Source organism: Peromyscus maniculatus, chromosome 2 (assembly GCF_049852395.1).
Source record: "Peromyscus maniculatus bairdii isolate BWxNUB_F1_BW_parent chromosome 2, HU_Pman_BW_mat_3.1, whole genome shotgun sequence".
NCBI classification, from domain to species: domain Eukaryota; kingdom Metazoa; phylum Chordata; class Mammalia; order Rodentia; family Cricetidae; genus Peromyscus; species Peromyscus maniculatus.
Genome location: NC_134853.1, coordinates 150691270 through 150712268, shown reverse-complemented (window position 1 = coordinate 150712268; position 20999 = coordinate 150691270). Strand labels below are relative to the sequence as shown.

The 20999-nt window shown below is 44.8% G+C and overlaps 1 protein-coding gene across 8 annotated transcripts in view; it reads left to right on the top strand.

Annotated features, from left to right (window-relative positions):
* The window catches only part of Gmeb1 (glucocorticoid modulatory element binding protein 1), a 44035-nt gene that overhangs the window by 4692 nt on the left and 18344 nt on the right, over positions 1-20999 (top strand). For 3 of the 8 annotated variants that reach the window (XM_076565302.1, XM_076565304.1, XM_076565305.1), the window contains exons 2-4: positions 4132-4289; positions 14893-14975; positions 18109-18233. In XM_076565302.1, the coding sequence (XP_076421417.1) occupies positions 4162-4289; positions 14893-14975; positions 18109-18233 (336 nt within the window). In that variant the 5' untranslated portion in view covers positions 4132-4161. Of the gene's footprint in view, positions 1-3245; positions 3588-4131; positions 4290-14892; positions 14976-18108; positions 18234-20999 lie in introns of those variants that run through there. The other 5 variants (XM_076565309.1, XM_076565306.1, XM_076565303.1 and 2 more) reach the window with 4 other exon arrangements.

Genomic DNA, 20999 nt, shown 5'->3' with positions numbered 1-20999 from the left:
GCTTCAGAGGGTTGACAGAGACTAGCCCAAAAGGAAGGGAAGAATCCTAGGGACAGGAAGCAAGTTCAAAGGCTCAGTCTAGGAAAGGTTGTACATTTGAGAACTGGAGAACAGTGACAGTGTGCCAGCCGGGAGGAAGGGGGCTGACCTGGAAGCTTTAGAGGCCATGCTAAAATGTTTGCACTTTATTTTCACAGCAACAGGAATACAGTAAGACATTTTTTAAGTGGGAAAGTGACCTGTGGCCTTTAGTAGGATTACTTTGGTTGCTATGGTGGGGAATGAATTGGAGGAATCCAAGATTAGGATATGGGAAAGTAGCTGAAAAAACCCAGGTAACAGTGTGGCAGCCCACATATATTTTGACAGCACAGATGGAGTATGTGAGGAACACACACACACACACACACACACACACACACACACACACACACACACACACACGCGGTAGACTGGATAGGATTTTGTGGCTGATTGGATTTAGAAAGAGGAGGCAAAAATAACTTCTGAGTTCCCTCTTTTTGAAAACGGGCGGAAGATAGCATCACTTAGGGAAACAGGAAATCTAGGAGCAGGTTTGAGGAAATATGGTTCAGTTTTAATGTAGTAGAGACTGATAAATACAGGGATATAGAATTCATAAAAAAAATTGAATGAGATTAAGAAGCCAGATAAGAAGAAATTTGACTATGTGATTGAATCAACATATCAGCATCAAAGTTGAGGAGAGTGAGGGGGGCACAAAGATGTTTAGATAAAACAGTGCCTAAGTACAGGGCAGTGGTGGTCCACGCCCTTCATCCCAGCACTTGGGAGTCAGAGGCAGGGGCATCTCTTAGGTTCTGTTTTACAGATCAAAGTACAAGACAGCCAGGGCTACACTGAAACTATTTCAAAAGACCAAGAGAGGAAAACAAAACAAAACCAAAAAACAAACCAAGAGAGGAAGGAATGAAGGAACCAGGAGCTGTGGATTATAGTGCAGTTGTGAAACACTTGCTGATGTGTGCACGGCCCTGTGTTCCGTCCCCAGAAGCAACAGAACAAATCCACAAGAGGACGCAGGGTAGCTGTGGCTGTCAAGGTCCACATGGGGAACTGCAGTGAAGGGCAGTGTGTAAAGACCAGGAGGGAGTGACAGGCCACATTTAGGGGGACATTCTGAAAAGCAAGTGTAGTGATGGCTTCATGGAGGAGTGAACATTAGGGACGAAGATGCTTAGAGCTTAGAGCACAGAACGGCTGGGAGCTCTGGAAGCCCATTGGCAAGTGTTGAGAGTTCTGTGAGTGGCTGATATGGTAGGGGAGTAATGCTGTAGCTAAACTGGAGTATTCCGAGGCCAGTGAGGTCCACTTTGAGCTCCACGTTCCGTACGTGTATTTTCTTTTCTTTTTTTTTTTTTTTTAAAAAGATTTATTTAGGCTGGGAGGTGGTGGCACACACATTTGATCCCAGCACTCGGGAGGCAGGGCCAGGCCAATCTCTGTGAGTTCCAGGCCAGCCTGATCTACAGAGCGAGATCCAGGACAGGTACCAAAACTACACAGAGAAACCCTGTCTCAAAAAAACCAATTATGTAAACAGTGTTCTCTTTGCATGTATGCCTACATGCCAGAAGAGGACACCAGATCACATTACAGATGGTTGTGAGCCACCATGTGGTTCTGGGAATTGAACTCAGGACCTCTGGAAGAGGAGCCAGTGCTCTTAACCACTGAGCCATCTTTTTAGCCTACATATGTGTGTTTTCAAGACTGGCAGAGCTGAGGGATGACTTGAGTCTCTGGCTCCAGTTATATATTCCAGTTTGCATCTGTGATCAACACGGCTGTCCCCTGCCCACCTTCACATGTTCACATATATTCATTTAGTAAATTCAGTGTTTTTTCTTATACTCTCTACAGTAACTTTTTTTTTTTTTTAAGATTTATTTATTTATTACATATACAGAAGAGTGTGCCGGCTCTCATTACAGATGGTTGTGAGCCACCATGTGGGTGCTGGAAATTGAACTCAGGACCTCTGGAAGAGCAGTCGGTACTCCTAACCTCTGAGCCATCACTCCAGCCCCCCCCCCCTTTTTTTTTAAAGACAGGCTGGCCTTCAATTTATGTAGCTCAAGCTGTATTCATTCAAATGCGCCATAATCTCCTGCTTCAGCCTCCCAAGTGTTGGGATTATGGTGTGACTCACAGCACCTGGCCCCCATGCTTTTCAACTGTAACATGTAAAGGATTGCAGACATAACTCAGGGTGAGCTTGAGTGTTAGAGCGCTTCCCCACCATGCATGAGGCTTTGAGTTGGGTCCCTGGCACTGAAAAAAATCAATTCTCCTGAACTCTAAAGGCATACAGCAGCAAGATATCCTGAGACCCTCTGTGTTTTCATAAAGATTAGGGACAATGGGGACAAGTGCTTGCCATGCAAGCCTGATGACCTGATTTTGATACCCGAATCTCGTGGTGGAGGGACAGAACTGACTTCTGAAAGTTGTCCTCTGACTTCTGCACGTGTGCTGTGGCATGTGCACAAAACATAGAAACAACAACAATAATAAAAAGAGTGGGTTAGTACTTCAGATTGAAGGAGCACGTGGTACTTGCTGGTAGTTTCCTCAGTAGCTCTGCAAGGAGCTGTCAGACGTCATCCCCATTCACACTGAGGAGCGGAGACGTTCCTGTGACCCTCCTGGAGGGACACACCTTAGTCCCAGCACTCCTGGTGGAAGCAGGAAAATCAGGAGTTCAAGGTCATTCTCAGCTCCATAGCAAGTTCCAAGTCAGCCATTTGAGACTCCGTCTCTAAAAATAAACAAGAACATAAAGTTCTTAGAGCCAGGCTTGGTGACTCACAGCCTGTAATTCCAGCACATTGAAGCTGAGGCAGAAGGATTGCTTTGAGTTTGAGACTAGGCTGGGCTTCAGAATGAGACCTAGTCTCAAAAAGAAAAGTTCTTGGCCTCTTGGTGGTGGTCTGTGTCTTTAATCCCAGCAGCAGGATCTCAGAGTTTGAGCCCAGCCTGGTCTACAGAGCAAGTTCCAGGACTACACAGAGAAACCTTGTCTAAGGAAGGGAGGGAAGAAAAAGGAAGGAAGGAAGGAAGGGAGGAAGAAAGAAAGAAAAGAAAGGTTCTTAGAGATTATACAGTGAATTCAACATTTATTAACAGCTGTGCAGCTGACACTCAGATACTGAATATTTTTTTTTTTTTTTTTTTTTTTTTTTTTTTTTTTTTGTTTTTCGAGACAGGGTTTCTCTGTGTAGCTTTGCGCCTTTCCTGGATCTCACTCTGTAGACCAGGCTGGCCTCGAACTCACAGAGATCCGCCTGCCTCTGCCTCCCGAGTGCTGGGATTAAAGGCGTGCGCCACCACCGCCCGGCTAATACTGAATATTTTTAAAGTATAGTACTGTATGCAATGTCATATAGTTGATATGTAATGGCTACTTGGTATTAAAATAGGTACAATTCATACTTTTCAGGGCCCACTCTTTGGGATGGAACTAGTCTATGTTGTAAATTGATCCACAGAAAAACAAGCCAGATGTGGTGCATGCTCGTAATGCCAGCACTTGGGAGGCAGAGGTGGGTGGATCAACAATCTGAAGCCAGCCTGGACTACTTATTGATATTCCCTTCGCAAAAAGAAAACAAAGGCTTTTGATCTCAGAAGCAGGAGACAGAGGCAGGCTCATCTTTGAGTTTGAGGCCAGCCTGGTCCACATATTGAGTTCCAGGTCGGACAGCATTTCTTTGTGAGACTATGTCTTAAAAACAAAACAAAGAAAACCCGAAACAACAGAAAAACCTTAAATCTAGTGCTGTTAATTTCAGTGCTGTGTGTAATCCCAGTTCTGTGATCCCAAGCTACCAATTTGATGTCTCTAACTTAAGAGGAGAGGAGATGCACCATTAGGTCTGAGAGTCTGGTAGAGTTGGCTCTGGCAAACTACAGGGTGAGTCACATGTACTATGAAAGCATACTAAGAGCCTGTGTCAGCTTCTGTCAGCTCCCTCTCAGTCCTCATTCTTTACAGAGGATGGTGATGCCGGGGCGCTCAGAACTGTTGGTTATCTCGGCATCCCTTTCTTTCAAAGATGAAGTAATCACACTTCTTGTTTCTCACAGCAGTCCCGGCTAGCTGACTTCATGTGAAAGATGGCTAATGCGGAAGTGAGTGTCCCAGTGGGAGATGTGGTTGTGGTACCCACTGAAGGAAATGAAGGGGAGAACCCTGAAGACACTAAAACCCAAGTGATCTTGCAGTTACAGCCTGTGCAGCAAGGGTAAGTAGCTGGAGATTTGGCTATTCTGAAATGTATTATTGGGAGATTAAAAGGATGGGGAATAGGAACTTGCAGGAGTTTAGTACAACATGACCATTGGCATCAGTCAGAGGTGGCTGAGTTTTCGTCTCAGGAATAGGTACTCCCTCTGTCATCTTAGGGCTTTTTGTTTTATTTAGTTAGTTTTATTTTTAGTTTTTGTAATTTTTGAGACAGTCTCATGTAGCTCCAGGCTTGCCTCAAACTTACTATGTTGTAAAGGGTAGCCTTGAACACCTGATTTTCCTACCTTTTCTTCCCAGTTACTAGGATTACAGATGTGCACAACCATGTCAGGTTGTCACTCACTTCTTACTACAGCAGCTGTTTCCTAGTGTCCCTCTGTCTTTACAGTGTGAGCTCTCTGAGGGTGAGTTAGTTACACGGCTCCCTCATCTTCTCTGTCCACACTATTTAGCACAGGGCCCAAATGCATGTTTCTCAAATGCAGTGTTGACTCGGAGACTAAGCAAGGCACCTCCGAAAGATATTCCTGCTATAAGCTCTAAAGTTCTCCTGGATCGGCATTTATCGCGCTGAGTCTATCACAAGTGTCTGTCCACTGCCGCCATGATGATGCGTTATGAACGTGTTAGAAGAATCGAGTACAAGGTCCTCGCCAGCATGAGGCTTGCCATCTAGTTGTAAAACAAAAGTGCGTGTATCTAGTATGGAATCCTTACATAGTGAAGACTAAGACGAGTGGAGTGGCCTGGGAGTTCAGAGGATCACAATCAATCAGAAAGGAAAGTTGACCAAGATGCTTTGACAATGTCCAGAGTCAAGCCTGGGACCTTTCTCATGCTGCACAGATCATCTGCCACTGAGCTATGCTATATGCTAGCCCTAAGAGATACAATTTAACAAGTTTTTCTTTCAAGCTGGGCAGTGGTGGCACATGTCTTTAGTCCCAGCACTTGGGAGGCAGAGGCAGGCAGATCTTTGAGTTTGAGGCCAGTCTGGTCTATAGAGTGAGTTCTAGAATAGCCAGGGCTACACAGAGAACCCTGTCTTGGGTAGAAAAGAAAAAGGACTCTCTCTCTCTCTCTCTCTCTCTCTCTCTCTCTCTCTCTCTCTCTCTCTCTCCCTCCCCCTTCTCCCCTCTCCCCTCTCCCCTCTCCCCCCTCCCCCCTCTCCTCCCCTCCCCTCCCCTCCTCTCCTCTCCTCTCAGCAAGGTTTTGTTACATAGCCCAGGTTGGACTTAAGTTTAACTATCCTTCTGCCTTAGCCTTCTCAGTGTTGGGATGACGGGTATGTGCTGCCATGCCTAACTTTAAAGGGGATCTTAAAAAAAAATTAGGCCAGACATTGGTGGCTTACACCTTTAATCTCAGCACTTGGGAGGCAGAGGCAGTCGGATCTCTGAGTTCGAGGCCAGCCTGGTCTGCAGAGTGAGTTCCAGGACAGCCAGGGCTACCCAGAGAAACCCTGTCTCAAAGCCAAACAAGAAAGGGGGGAGTGGGAAGAGGGGGATCTGTGGTTGGTATGTAAAATGAATAAAAAAAAATTACAGAGCTAAACAAAATTCTCAACAGAAGAATCTCAAATAGCCAAAAGACATTTAAGGAAATGTTCAACATCCTTAGCCATCAGGGAAATGCAAATCAAAACAACTCTGAGATACCATCTTATGCCTGTCAGAATAGCTTAAGATCAAAAATACAGATGACAGTCAATGTTGGAGAGGATGTGGAGAAAGGGGAACATTCCTCCACTGCTGGTGGGAATGCAGTCTTGTACAGCCACTCTGGAAATCAGTATGGCGCTTTCTCAGAAAATTGAGAATTAACCTACCTCAAGACCCAGCAATACTACTCCTGGGCATATGCCCAAAGGATGGTCAATCATACCACAAAGATACCTGTTCGACTATGTTCATAGCAGCATTATTCGTAATAGCCAGAACCTGGAAACAACCTAGATGCCCTTCAACTGAAGAATGGATAAAGAAAATGTGGTACATTTACACAATGGAGTATTACACAGTGGTAAAAAACAATGTCATCATGAAATTTGTAGGCAAATGGATGGAACTAGAAAATATCATCCCGAGTGAGGTAACCCAGACCCAGAAAGACAGACACGTTATGTACTCACTCATAAGTGAATATTAGACGCAAAACAAAGGATAACCAGGCTACCGTCCACAACCCTAGAGAAGCTAGAAGTAAAGAGGAGGACACTAAGAGGGGCACACATGGATCGCCCCAGGAAAGGGAAAGGGTTAAGATCTCCTGGGTAAACTTGGAGGAGGGAGTAGAGGGGAGGGGAGGGGAGGTGGGAACATGAGGGCTCAAGATGGCCTAGTTGGGGGAGAGACGGGGAGGGAGAGCAATGAAAGAGATATCTTGACAGAGTGTGCCATTAAGGGGATGGGGAGAAACCTGCAGATAGGGAAAACCCAGGAACTCACAAGGTTGTCCCCAGCTAAGACTCATAGCAATGGTGGAGAGGATGCTTGAACTAGCCTTCACCTGTACTCGGATTGGTGACTACCCTAATTGTCATCATAGAACATTCATTCAGTCACTGATGGAAGCAGATGCAGAGACCCACAGCCAAGCACTTGGCCAGGATCCTCAAGTTCAGTTGAAGAGAGGGAGGATGGATTATAAGAGCAAGGGGGGATCAGAATCATGGTGGGAAAAACCACAGAGAGAGCTGACCCAAGATAGTGGGAGCTCAGGGACTCTGGACTGACAGCTGGGGACTTGCATGGGACCGAACTAAGCCCTCTGAATGTGGGTGAAAGTTGCGTGGCTTGATGTGTTTGTGGGTCCCCTGGCAATGGGACCAGGACTTATCCTGGGTACACGAACTGGCTTTTTCAAGCCCATTCCCTATGGTATGATTCCTTGCTCAGCCTTGATGGAAGGAGGAGGGACTAGGTCCTGCCCCAACTTGATGTGCCAGCCTGTGTTGACTACCCAAGGGAGGCCTTACCCTCTCTTAAGAGGGGATGGGGGTGGGGTGGGGGTAGATGGGAGGAATGGGGGAAGGGGAGGGAAGCAGAACAGGGGTTGGTATGTAAAAGAAAAGAAAAAAAAATTAAATAAACAATGAATTAAAAAGTAAAAAAAAATGGAATACACTTATTCTAGAGCTGAAAATATTAAAGCCAATTAAGATCTTAAAAAAAAAAAAGGGAGAGATAGCTCAGTGGTTAATAGTGTTGGCTGCTCTTCCAGAGGTCCTGAGTTCAATTCCCAGCAACCAATGGTAGCTCACAACCATCTATGAGTTCTGATGCCCTCTTCTGGTGTGTAAGGGATACATGCAGATGGAGCACACACCTAAAAAATATGTGCATAAAAATTCCTGTGCGGTGGTGGCACACACCTTTAATCCCAGCACTCGGGAGGCAGAGGCAGGCAGATCTCTGTGAGTTCGAGGCCAGCCTGGGCTACCAAGTGAGTTCCAGGAAAAGGCACAAAGCTACACAGAGAAACCCTGTCTCGAAAAACAAAAAACAAAATGTGCATAAATTAAAAATAAAAATAAAAACAAAACAAAGCCAAAACATACACACATTTGTTTTGTTTTTCAAGACAGGGTTTCTCTGTCTAGCCCTGGCGTCCTGGAACTCACTCTGTACACCAGGCTGGCCTGTCTCTGCTTCCTGAGTGCACACACACATTTCAATGTATAAAATTTGGCACTGGAGAAATGGCTCAGTAGTTAAGAACACTGACTGCTCTTGAATGGGACCCTGATTCAGTTCCTAGCACCCACATGGTACTGGGCACTATATGCATGTGATGTACATGTATGCAGGTATTTACTCATAAAAGTAAATCTGTTTTTAAAAAATCACAAAAACAAACCAAACCAAGAAACACTGAGGTATAACTGGACCTAAGAGGAAACAAAAAAAGAAAGAGACCTGTGGTTTGAGGACAAGCAAGGTAGGGTAGCTGCTTCCAAAGCTGGGGGTGGAGTTGAGGTGAGGAGGTGGAGGAGAGTTTATACTTGATACTTTTTTGTTTGTTTCTTTGGAAACAGAGTCTTGCTGGGTAGCACAGATTTGCCTTGTATTCCCGGCCCTCTACCTCTACCTCGTAAATGCTGGTATTAGGGTATACAAGACTGCCTCCAGTTTTTTGTTTTTAGCATTTGTAATCTATTTTTAAAATTTTGGGTATATCTTTGCACAGGCATGTGCATATGGGTGTAGTGCACATAGATACCAGAGGAGGCAGTGAGATCCCATGGAGCTACAGTTACAGGCAGTTGTGAGCCACCGAATGTAGGCAGGTCCTCTGAAAAAACAGTGTTCTTAACCTCAGAGCCATCTCTTCAACAGTACTGTTTCTTTTTTGAAAGTAGGATCTCAGGGTGTCCTTGAACTCACTATGAAGCCCAGACCTCAAACTAGAAGTCCTCCTGTCTTAGCTTCCCAAGTGTTGGAATTATAGGCATGCAGCACTAAACTTCTATTTGGACTTTTCCAGGTATTTGTTATGAACATGTTTGCAGGAATGCATTAGGCAGCAAAGGTAGATTGGAACAATCTTCCCATGTGTGCACAAAGAAGCCTGCATAGTGTGTGAGATGATACTTTAGGTTTTTCTTTTCTTTCTTTTTTTTGCTTTTTCGAGACAGGGTTTCTCTGTGTAGCCCTGCCTGTCCTGGAACTGGCTCTGTAGACCAGGATGGCCTCAAACTCAAGGAGATTGGCCTGCCTCTGCCTCCCGAGAGCTGGGATTAAAGGTATGCGCCACCACTGCCTGGCTTTTTTGTTTTTGTTTGGTTTTGATACTTTTTTCCCCCTAATTTTATTTTATTTTTTTATTTTATAATTTAATTTAATTTTACATATCAGCCACGGATTCCCCTGTCCTCCCTCCTCCCACTCCCCCCTCCCCCCAGCCCACCCCTCATTTATTAATAGGTTCACTTTAAAATAGGCCTACAGCTTAACCTTTGTTTTCCCCCATATACAGTGAAATATCTAGAAAACTTTTTACTAATTCTAGGGAGGGCTTGGGGTATATCTCAGTGATTAAGCACTTGCCTGACATGGGCAAGGCCCTGAGTTCACATTTCTATCACTGCAAATGATAATTTCCAGAGTTTTCCATAATAGCATAAAAGAAAATATATTCAGCATGTAGTTTCTTGAGAGAGAGAGAGAGAGAGAGAGAGAGAGAGAGAGAGAGAGAGAGAGAGAGAGAGAGCGAGCACACTGGGGATAAGGGGATAAGTGGGGCATGGTGGTGCATCACGCGTGTAAATCCAGTACTTGGGAGTCGCAGGATAATCAGAGACTTAAGGCTGTGCTCAGGTGCATAGCAAATTTGAGGCTAGCCTGAACTACAAGAAACCCAATCTCAAAACAAACAAAAATCCAGGTAAAAGACCCAGTAACTACAAGAATGTCCTGGAAATGTCACCTAGTGATCCAGTACTTCCTTAGTATTCAGAAGGCCCTGAGTTATATCTTCAGCATTTCAAATAAAATAAAACCATCTCAAAATGGTTATTAATTTTTTTCAAATACATCTCTTTTATAACATATTTAGATTTCTCAGAAGAAACGAAGGTCCCAAGATTCTATCATCATTCTTGACTTTCCAGGCCATTTTGGAACAGTTTCATAATGAACAGTTTTTGTTTTCATTGTGTTGATGTTGTTCTTTGTTTGTTTTTAATGTGTATGGATGTTTGGGCTGCATGGATGTTTGAGCACCAAGTGCATGCAATGTGTCCACAGAGGCCAGAAGAGGACCTGGAGTTAGAGATGGTTGTTAACCTATATTTATTTAGGTGCTGGTGACTAAACATGGAATCTCAGGTGGGCATGGTGATGAACACCTTTTTTTTTTTTTTTTTGATTTTTTAAAAAATATTTATTTATTTATTATGTACACAGAAGAGGGCACCAGATCTCATTACAGACGGTTGTGAGCCACCATCTGGGTGCTAGGAATTGAACTCAGGACCTCTGGAAGAACAGTGAGTGCTCTTAACCTCTGAGCCATCGCTCCAGCCCTGATTTTTTTTTTTTTTAAGATTTATTTATTTATTATGTATACAGTGTTTTGTCTGCATATACACTTGCAGGTCAGAAGAGGGCACCAGATCTCATTACAGATGGTTGTGAGCCACCATGTGGTAGCTGGGAATTGAACTCAGGTCCTCTGGAAGAGCAGCCAGTGCTCTTAACCTCTGAGCCATTTCTCCAGTCCCCCTTTTTTTATTTTTTTTGAGACAGCGATTTTCTGTGTTGCCCTGGCTGTCCTGTAACTCACGTTGTAGACCAGGCTCTGCCTCACGAGTGCTGGAATTAAAGGCATGGGACACCACCACCTGGCTATGACGAACACCTTTAATCCCAGTTTTTTAATTAGCATTCCTCTATTTGATTTGTTCATATGGTCTTATAACTACTATTGAAGTTATGTTCAGAACTGAAAGACTTTGGCAACACATCAAACACATCACAAACCTAAAGACAGCTGTTGTACATTTAACCTCAGCATCCAGTTCTGCTTTTGGATTGCACATAATCAATAACTACAGAAAATAAGTAAATATCTTAGCCAGCCTTAGCTCTGTCTACATCTTAAACGTGGGCAACACCTGAAAACTATTGGTAACACAGTTGCACGTGACTGTGACAAGTATGTCTGAACCACAGAAGCTGACATTTGAGTGAGGCCTGGGCAGCATGGTTCCTGACTTTTCTTGTCTCCCTGAAACACTGCACTCCTTTGATGACTTACTTCCTGGTCCAAATAATTATTAGTGACACACTGGGGAGACATTCAGTAGGGACACATGACAGACAAAGAGTTTATTCTGAAGACTGTGGTAAGTAAGAGCCCAGGGCGGAGCCTTGGGTATCAGTCACTGCAGTGAGTTCCACTAACAGGTTCTGATCATTGAATGTCGGTCACTGCAGTGAGTTCCCATCATGTTACCATCATGGTAATGTCTTGATCTCCTGAGGCAGGTGGAATACCTGTCTGGAGAAGGACTGCTTCCTGCTTCTCTGTGTCTCCTTATCCTGTATCAGTGTGAGTAGCTGTGACAAGCCTGGGGCTGGGCTACCTTGTGGCAGTCCAATCTGTGAACTGTTTATTTAGACAGGTGGAGAGTGGAGCTCAGTTGATTTGGTGCTGTCTATGAGCATGAGGTCCTGAGTTTTAACCCCAGCAATGCAAAAAATAAAAAACAAACACCGTACTAAAGCTGGGAATGAAGGCAATGCCTGTAATTTCAACACTGTGGAGTCTGAGGCAGAAGGATCACTTTGAATTCTAGGCCAGCCTAATCAACTTACTATGACCTGTCTCAAAATAAAAAGTAAAAAAAAAGCTAGGTGGTGGTGGTGCACACCTTTAACCCCAGCACTTGGGAGGCAGAGGCAGGTGGATCTCAGTGAATTCAAGACCAGAATGGTCTATAGTGCAAGTTCAAGTTCCAGGACAACCAGGGCTGTACAGAGAAACCCTGTCTCAATAAACAAACAAATAAATAAATAAATAAAAATTGTACCTATCTCAGGGATAGAACCCTGAGCTAGCATCTGAGAGGTTCTGGGTTCAGTCCCTAGAACTGTAAGAACAAGGAAACACAAATTTCCAGTGTTTTAAAGAGGAGAATCCCATGATGACTCTGCTGGAGTGTACGGGATTGATGAGATGGGTAGGCAAGCTGTTCCAGGCTGGACATAATGACACCTGTGTCAAAGGATTAGCAGTGGCATTAGAGGCAGGGAGGACAACTGGTGTTAAAAAGGTCTGTCTGGCAGGATTTGACAACTGCGCAGGAACTGAGGGGAACTCCAGCAGAAGGGCCGGGTGTGTGGTTTTGTCACAGAGTGCCCATCTACCATGCATAAGGGACTAGGTTTAATCTCCACTAGTCAAAAAAAAAAAAAAAAATCAAGAAAGGGGACGAGATAAAAGCAGTTGCCACCCCACCCGAAAAGCAGGAAGGAGAGGAAGAGGTCTGTTTAGTGCAGTGCCCAGGTCCCATCCAGTGTGCCAGGTGACACCAGTGACAAGGATGGAGAGTATGGGGGACAAGAGACAAGAGGGTAGCTTTTTTTTTTTTTAATTACTTATTTTTATTTTATCAGTGTTTTGCCTGTATATATGTCTGTGTGAGGGTGTTGGATTCTGGAGTTACAGAAAGTTGTGAGCTGCCATGTGGGTGCTGAAAATTGAACCCGGGTCCTCTGGAGGAGCAGTCAGTGCTCTTAACCGCTGAGCCATCTCTCCAGCCCAGAGTACAGCTTTTGTATTGTTTGGTTTTGTTTGAGACAGTCTCCTGTGTGTTCTAGGTTGACTTAGAACTCCTGGCCCTCCTGCCTCTACCTCCCAAGAGCTGGGATTGCAGGTGTGTGACACTACACCCAGCTCAGGAATAAAAGTGCATGGTGATTATTGCAAGCATAATGAGTGCAGCCACGCTCTTTGAGATAAAAATGTCCCAGTGTGCTTGCTTGTTCACTTAGCAGTTAGCTGCATTGTGGCGTGAAGTTCAGAGGGAAGGTCTGCACCCCAGGTGTCACCACGGGGTGGACCCGCACACATGCAGAGAAGAGTGTGCAGGCCATGCTTTCAGATAACAAGGTGGAAGGATTAATTTGGTGGGATTTGCTCCGCCCATGACCTTGGGCTATAGGGCCAGAAAGAGGCGGTGCTTCTTGCCCTTGTGACCTCTTAAAAGGAAATGGAAAAGGGTCACATGCCTCTTTTTCCGGTTGCCTGCGAGGTGGATTTGCTCCCGGTCAGATCAGAGGATGACTTCAGCTGTCTGTATTGGTGAGTGTATTTCCTCAATTTATGTCTTAATAAATCCCTATTACCCATTAAAAAAGAGGAGAGGAGACATGGCTCAGTGGTTAAGAGCATTGACTAATGTTCCAGAGGAACAGGGTTCAATTCCCAGGTCGTCTGTCAGTCCGGAGTACAATCACGCCAGGATAATAAATAAATAAAAGGAAGGGACCATGTGACCCCTCTCCCTTTCCTTTAAGAGGTCACGGATGGCGAAGCACCACCTCCTCCTTCCGGACCTATAGCCCAAGGTCATGGGCGGAGCAAATACCACTACAACTTTAGGCTGATTACAGAAATGGAAGGAAGGACACTTGGGTGTCCTGTTAGGTTATCTGAGGTGTTAGGTTACCTGAGCCCGTGAATGTACCTTGAGGAAGATCTGCTTTACCTAACCTACCCCATCCAAGTCCCGAATAAGCCCCGTCCTGACTAGCTGCTGAGAGCCGATGGCATTGGGTGTGTTCAAGTGGTGTTTGCATAGTCTCCTGTCTGGCGGAGCCTCTAGTGATTGCTGGTTACCTGGGCCACTTCCATGTTTGTTTGTTTCTGTATACTTGGTTATGTCAATAATTTAGTTCTGATGCCCTGAAAGGCTAAAACATAAAGGCTAAAAAATAAAACAAGCTAAAATGTCCAGATTTCAGCAAGGGTCATTGTGTCCGGGTCATCAGCTGCTTCCTGTCTTGTACTGTCTGCAGCTCTACTTTTGACAGATGAGTTTTATGAAAAAGTCTATCTTGTCCTTAGAGCAGCACTCCTGTATCTTGAACATTTAAAGCAGTGGTTCTCAACATGTGGGTCATGACCCCTTTGAGAGTTGAATGGCCCTTTCATAGGGGTCCCCTGAGAGCATCAGAAAACACAGATATTTACGTTACAATTCACAACAGTAGCAAAATTAGTTATACAATAGCAATGAAAATAATTTCATACCAGATGGTGGCACACACCTTTAATCCCAGCACTCGGGAGGCAGAGGCAGGTGGATCTCTGTGAGTTTGAGGCCAGCCTAGGCTACCAAGTGAGTTCCAGGAAAGGTGCAAAGCTACACAGGGAAACCCTGTCTCGAAAAACCAAAAAAAAAAAAAAAAAAAAAAAAAAAGAGAGAGAGAGAGAGAGAGAAGTAAAAGCATGAGGAATTCTATTAAAGGGTAGCAGCATTAGGAAGGTGGAAAAGCAGTGATTTAAAGTTAATGAGGAAGGGGCTAGAGAGCTGACTCAGTAAAGAGAGCATGTTGCCCTTTATAGGACCCAAGTTCAGTTCCCAGTACTCACATCAGGCAGCTCACAGCCACTTGTAACTCCAGCTCCATGGGTTCTGACACCCACTTCTGTTCTTCTAGGCACATACATACATACATGCATGCACGTTCTCACACACAAGCGTGTGTGTGTGTGTGTGTGTGTGTGTGTGTGTGTGTGTGTGTGTGTGTGTGTAAGCACACGGTTTTGTACATATAAGTAACAAATCTTTAAAGTTATTACGGAAAATGTCTGTAATCAGCAGCAAGGGGAGTATACATAGCAAATATTAATTTACTTGGGGTGAAGTGAGTTGTTTTCATTTTCCTGGCATTAACTGCTAAGCAGTTCTGGGCCTCTTGGAGTTTAAGTACAGTGGGAAACTTGTCAAAGTACTATGGTAGTGTTGTAAAGTATACATATTTACTCGTTTTGGGATAGATTAACACAAACGTCTGAACTCTGTGCTGTGAGTGTTAATGTTTCCATGACCTATGTAGCTTGTTTATCGATGGACATTCTTACAACAGGATTTATGATGCTGGCTCGGAGAACAACGCAGCAGTGGTAGCTGTAGAAACCCACACGATACACAAAATTGAAGAAGGAATTGGTAAGTCTTTCTGCTGTTCTATCCAGAACCTTTGACTTCAGCTTGGTGGTTGTGAGTTTCTGTATATTTTTGCTTTTAAGTTTCTGGGGATGAAACCTGGGATCTTGTCCAAGCCAGGCTGGTGCTCCACTACTGAGCTGTGCCCCCAGCCTGTGATTTCTGGCCTTTTATGTCTTATTTTGTGTCCCCACCAATGCAGTGTGCCTACTGATACTGCCAATTAACATGGCAGACTTGCCAGGCATGGTGGTGAGTGCCTTTAATCCTGGCACACAGGAGGCAGAGGCAGACAGATCTCTAAGTTCCAGGTTCCTGGACAGCCAGGACTACATAGAAAAACTGTCTCAAAAAACTAACCAACCAACCAACAAGATGGCAGACCTGTCACTTGATCACCTAATATCAATATGTTGCAAGAGCCAAAAAAAGTTTTTGTCTATAAAAATCCTATAAAGAGGTGTGGGGTAAAATATTTAGCTTGAGTCTCTATGTGGGATCCCTAAACGCCATTGGGGTGAGGGGTTGAAAACAAAACAAAACAAAAAGATCCATGGGGCCTGTGATGTTAATCTGTAAATCTAGCTACTTGGGAAGCTGAGGCAAAAGAATCACAGGTTTAGCCGGGCAGTGGTGGTGCACACCTTTAATCCCAGCACTGGGGAGGCAACAACGGGCGGATCTATGTGAGTTCGAGGCCAGCCTGGGCTATAGAGTTAGTTCCAGGAAAGGCGCAAAGCTACACAGAGTAACCCTGTCTTGAAAAACCAAAAAAAAAAAAAAAAAAAAAAAAAAGAATCACAGATTTAGGGCGCCAATCTGCACTACAGAGCATGTTCAAGGCCAGAAGATTAGGTATATAAATTCAGTAGTAAAGTGCTTGCCTAGCATGTGCAAAGACCTAGATTCAATCCATAGCCATCCCCACCTCCACCCCCTCATCACACTGGGCATGGTGAGGTGGACCTGTAATCCCAACATTGGGAGGCTGAGACAGGAAGATTATGTTTGAGGTTGGGCTGTATAGCAAAACCTTGCCTTAAAAAAGTAATCCCACAATGCAAAGGGAGCTTTTAGATGGATCCCTGTCATTAGGGGAGGCTGCAGGTGAAGACTGAAGAGGCATTGTATTGACTGGGAAATTGTCAATGAAAGAAAACTTAGAATCTGAGCAAATCTGACTTTTTTACATTTTCTCACTCAGTATTCTTGAGAAACTCACTTCTCGGCTGTAGAGATGGCTCAGAGGTTAAGAGCACTGGCTTCTTTTCCAGAGATCCTGAGTTCAATTCCCAGCAACCACATGGTGGCTCACAACCATCTGTAATGTGATCTGGTGCCCTCTTCTGGCGGGCAGACAGAACACTATGTACATAATAAAGAAATAAATCTTTAGTCAGGAGATGGTGGCTCATGCCTTTAATCCCGGCACTTGGGAGGCAGAGCTAGGTGGATCTCTGTGAGTTTGAGGCCAGCCTGGTCTACAGAGCGAGATCCAGGACAGGTGCCAAAATTACACAGAGAAACCCTGTCTTGAAAAACAACAACAACAAAAAGAGAAACTCACTTCTCTTTTGAAGCCCATGTATTTATATGTAAAACACAGGAAGTAATTACTATCTCACAAGATTATAATAAGAACTAAAATGCTGGGTGTTTTTTCTCATGCTTATAATCTTGACACTTTGGAATTAGCAAGATCCGGAGTTCAGGGGCTGGAAAAGGCTTAGTTGGTTCCTCAGGACCCAGTTTCAATTCCCAGCAACCATATGACAGCTCTGTCTGTAACTCCAGTTCCAAGGCTTCTGACACCCTCGCACAGACACACATGCAGGCAAAACACCAATGCACATAAAGTAAAAATAAATAAACAAATAAAAAGAACAGGACTTCAAAGCCATCCTTGGCTACATAAGTTCATGGCAGTTTGAAACTGTCTCAAAAAACAACCAAACAAAAGAATTACAGTAGCACACGCAAAGGTTTATGGTAGGGTTGGCCATGTAGCTCAGCAGTACAACACTTAACTAGCTTGCATAATGCCCTGGGTTTTTCCTCAACAACATGCAAAACAAACAAATCTGAGGGCTGGCTCAGTCATTAAAATGGCTGGCCGTATATGTAGGCAGAACTGCAACCTGAGTTCAGTCTCCAGAACCCACATAAAGATGGAAGGAGAGGACACTCTCCAGAGTTGGCCATCTCCACAGTGTGATGCGCATGCCCTCCCCAGTAAGAATAAATAATTTTTTTTCCAAGATAGGATTTCTCTATGTTAGTTTTGGTGACTGTTCTGGATCTCGCTTTGTAGACCAGACTGGCTTTGAATTCACAGATACGCCTGGCTCTGCCTCCTGAGTGCTGGGATTAAAAGCGTGCACCACCACCACCCAGCAAATAATATTTTTAAATTAAAAAATATATATAGAGAATATGTCATAGTGTCTTTTTTTGTTTTGTTTTTGTTTTTCGAGACAGGGTTTCTCTGTGTAGTTTTGGTGCCTGTCCTGCATCTTGCTCTGTAGACCAGGCTGGCCTCGAACTCACAGAGTTCTGCCTGGCTCTGCCTTGAGACTGTTGGCAGGCACTAAAGGCATGCGCCACCCCTGCCCGGCTGTGTCATAGTGTCTTAGCACATTGGTGCCTTAGTAAGACATAGCTGTTATGTCGAACTTCAAAAGTCTTCCTGGGGCCGGAGAGATTATAAGTGTTAAGAGCACTTGCTGCAAGGACCTGGCTTAGATTCGAGCTCACAGGACAACTCACAGCCATCATGACTCCAGTCCCAGGGGAGTCAGTGCTTTCTTCTGGTCTCTGCAGGCATCAGGCAAACAATTGGTGGACAGACTTGCATGCAGGCCCAACACCCATGCAATTTTTATTTTTATTTTTTAAAGAGTACCTTGTTAGTGGTGGGAATATAGCCCAGTTGGTAGAGTGCAAGGATCAGTTATCCGAGGTCATCATTGCTGTACACTGAGTTCAAGGCCAGCCTGAGCTACATGAGACCCTATCTAAAAAAAAAAAAAAAAAAAAAAAAAGATGGCCTGAAAGGAACTGGAAACTGTACATGTGGAATTTAAGTTTAGGGAAGAATTGTTCTGTAAACAGTGGATTTTTTTTTTTCCATTTTCAGATGCAGGTAGTATAGAAGCGAACGAGGACATGGAGATTGCGTACCCTATAACCTGTGGAGAGAGCAAAGCCATCCTCCTCTGGAAGAAGTTTGTGTGTCCAGGAATAAATGTCAAGTGCGTCAAGGTGATTGTCTCCTTTTGAGGTTTTGTTTCAGTGACGTCTCTCTGTCTTTCACCAGATCAGCTTCTGCAGGGAAATGGAGGGCTCTGATCTAGGGTCTGGAACATGCTGGGCAAGTGCTGTTTGTTTAGTTATTTTGCGTGGCGCCCATGCGCAGGGCAAAGGGGGTTTGCAGCAGTCTCTTCTCTCCTTTCCCCATGTGGATTCATCAGAGGCTTGAACCCTGCTTGTCAGGCTTGGCAGCTGCCGCTCCTGCATGGTTTGGGTCCTGGAACCCTGGCTTGGGCCATCAAGGGGATGAAGAAAGACAACCATGTACAGTAAAGCTGGGGTCAGGTGGGATTCTCTTAACTGCTACCTGGAACCTCAGCGTATTGAAGGTTAGGTAGTCTTGGTATAGTAGGTCTCTGTAGGTGTAAACATCTGGGAGGAGGAAGCTGCAGTTGTTAGTCTGGGCTCACACTGATCAATTATTCATTCATAAGCACTTGTACTTGTAAGCCTGGGCCACGTGGGTGAAAGGTTTTGCCAGTTGCCCCTGGTCTGAGGCTTTGGGCTTTCTTGGCATGGCTGCACCCATGTCAAAATATGTATCCTCAGCCGGCGGGCATAGTGGTGCACACCTTTAATCCCAGGACTTGAGAGGCAGAGGCGAGGCCAGCCTGGTCTACAGAGTGAGTTCCAGGACAGCCAGGGCTACATAGTGAGACCATGTCTTGAAACGACGACAGCAAAAATACCCATTCCTTCGGGACTTCACTCCCTCCCTCAGGGTTTGCCACTTCCTACAGGCAGCAAATACCTTCATCTGCTGAGCCGTCTCGATGTCCCCACAGCCTTGTTCTTACGGTGTCACAGCAGAAAACCTAAGGATTTTGAAATAAAATGGGTCTGCCCTAGTTCCACTGGAGCATGGGGTTTGTGCAAGCAGAGAGTATTGTCTGTTTCACCAAGATAAACCTAGTCCATATGATGCCTTGGTGGTGGTGGCAGGACCTTGTGCATGACAAAGGCCGACCCTGTGTGGTGCCTGATACATAATAGTGTTTGATAAGTGTTCAACACGTAAGTGAACGAATGGCCAGAACCCTTCTCTATCTCTGCCTAGCCATGTGATTTTGGGCAAGTTGTTTAATAATTAAAATTTCAGAGCCTTGATGGGCATTGTAGTGCACACCTTTAATCCCAGCAATCGGGAGGCAGAGGTAGGCAGAGGCAGGCAGATCTCTGAGTTCGAGGCCTGCATGGTCTACGAAGTGAGTTCCAGGACAGCTGGGGTTGCACAAAGAAACTTGAGCCTTATGTATTAAAATAGTAATCATTCTCATCAATATACACACAGCTATACAGCACATACACTGTGCTGTAGTAAACAAGATCATATATGTATCATGCCTTGAACTGATACGCATCAGAATTGTTGTCTATAAGAATAAGGAAGGTGTAATGCCTGTAATCCCAGCATGGAGGCACTAGGATTTAAGTTTGAGGCTAAGAGGTGATGGAGTGGGACCCTGTCTCAAAAAACCTAAAAGTTATGGTGGTGCACGCCTTTAATGACAGCACTTGGAGGCAAAGAGGCAGGTGGACCTCTGTGAGTTCAGGGCCAACCTGGTCTACACTCATGGAGTCCTAGATCAGCCAGGGCTGTATGGTGAAGCCCCGACCCCCAAAAAACAAAACAAACAAATCTCATGAGAGCCAGGCATGCTGCTACACACCCTTAATTCCATCACTTGGGAGGCAGAGGCAGGCAGATTGCTGTGAGTTCAAGGCCAGCCTGGTTCCAGGTTGGTCGGAGCTGCACAGTGAGACCCTGTCTCAAGAAAAAAAAAAAAAATTAAGCAAGAAAAATCTCCTCAGAGCATCTGTAAGTAGCTGTTCATTCTGCTTCCACTGGTGGCCACAGTGGTTCCTTTTTTTTTTTTTTTAAAGATTTATTTATTATGTATACAGTGTTCTGCCTGCATGTACACCTGCATGGCAGAAGAGGGCGCCAGATCTCATTACAGATGGTTGTGAGCCACCATGTGGTTGCTGGGAATTGAACTCAGGACCTCTGGAAAAACAGCCAGTGCTCTTAACCGCTGAGCCATCTCTCCAGCCCCCACAGTGGTTCCTTTTGCCTCCTTTGGTGGCCACAGTGATGATCCGTGCACATTGTCATGTTGTCCTCACCATGGAGTTTAGTGGTACCAGCCTAGGCTAAGAAGGGCTGCAGAGTCTGAGGCTTTGCGGTGTTCTTGGTTTCTACTATATTTACTCTTTCTAACATCCTGAATCCCTAAAAAATAATGAGCTAGGTGGTTGGAGAAATGGCGCAATGTTAAAAGCACTGGCTGCTGTTCCAGAGGACCTGGGTTCAGTTTCCAGCACCTACATAGCAGCTCAGAACCAGTCTCTAACTCCAGTTTCAGGGGATCTGTCACCGTCTTCAGGCCTCTGTGGGCAGTGCATGTGTGTGGTGTACAGACACATATGTAGGCAAAACACCCATGCACATAAGATAAAAATCAATCTTTAAAAGGATCTTCAGTGTGGTGTGTGTGTGTGTGTGTGTGTGTGTGTGTGTGTGTGTGTGTGTGTGTGACTTCTGCTGCTGTAGTGAATATTCCAGGCTAACCAGTCTTCAGCTTCCCATCTCACAGTAAGAGTGCTGGAACTACAGATGCAGTTCATCTTTTTAAGTGATTTCTGGGATTGAAGTCAGTGTGTAGTCTTGTGCAATTAGCACTTTTACCTGTGAGTTATCTCCCTGGCCCATCCATC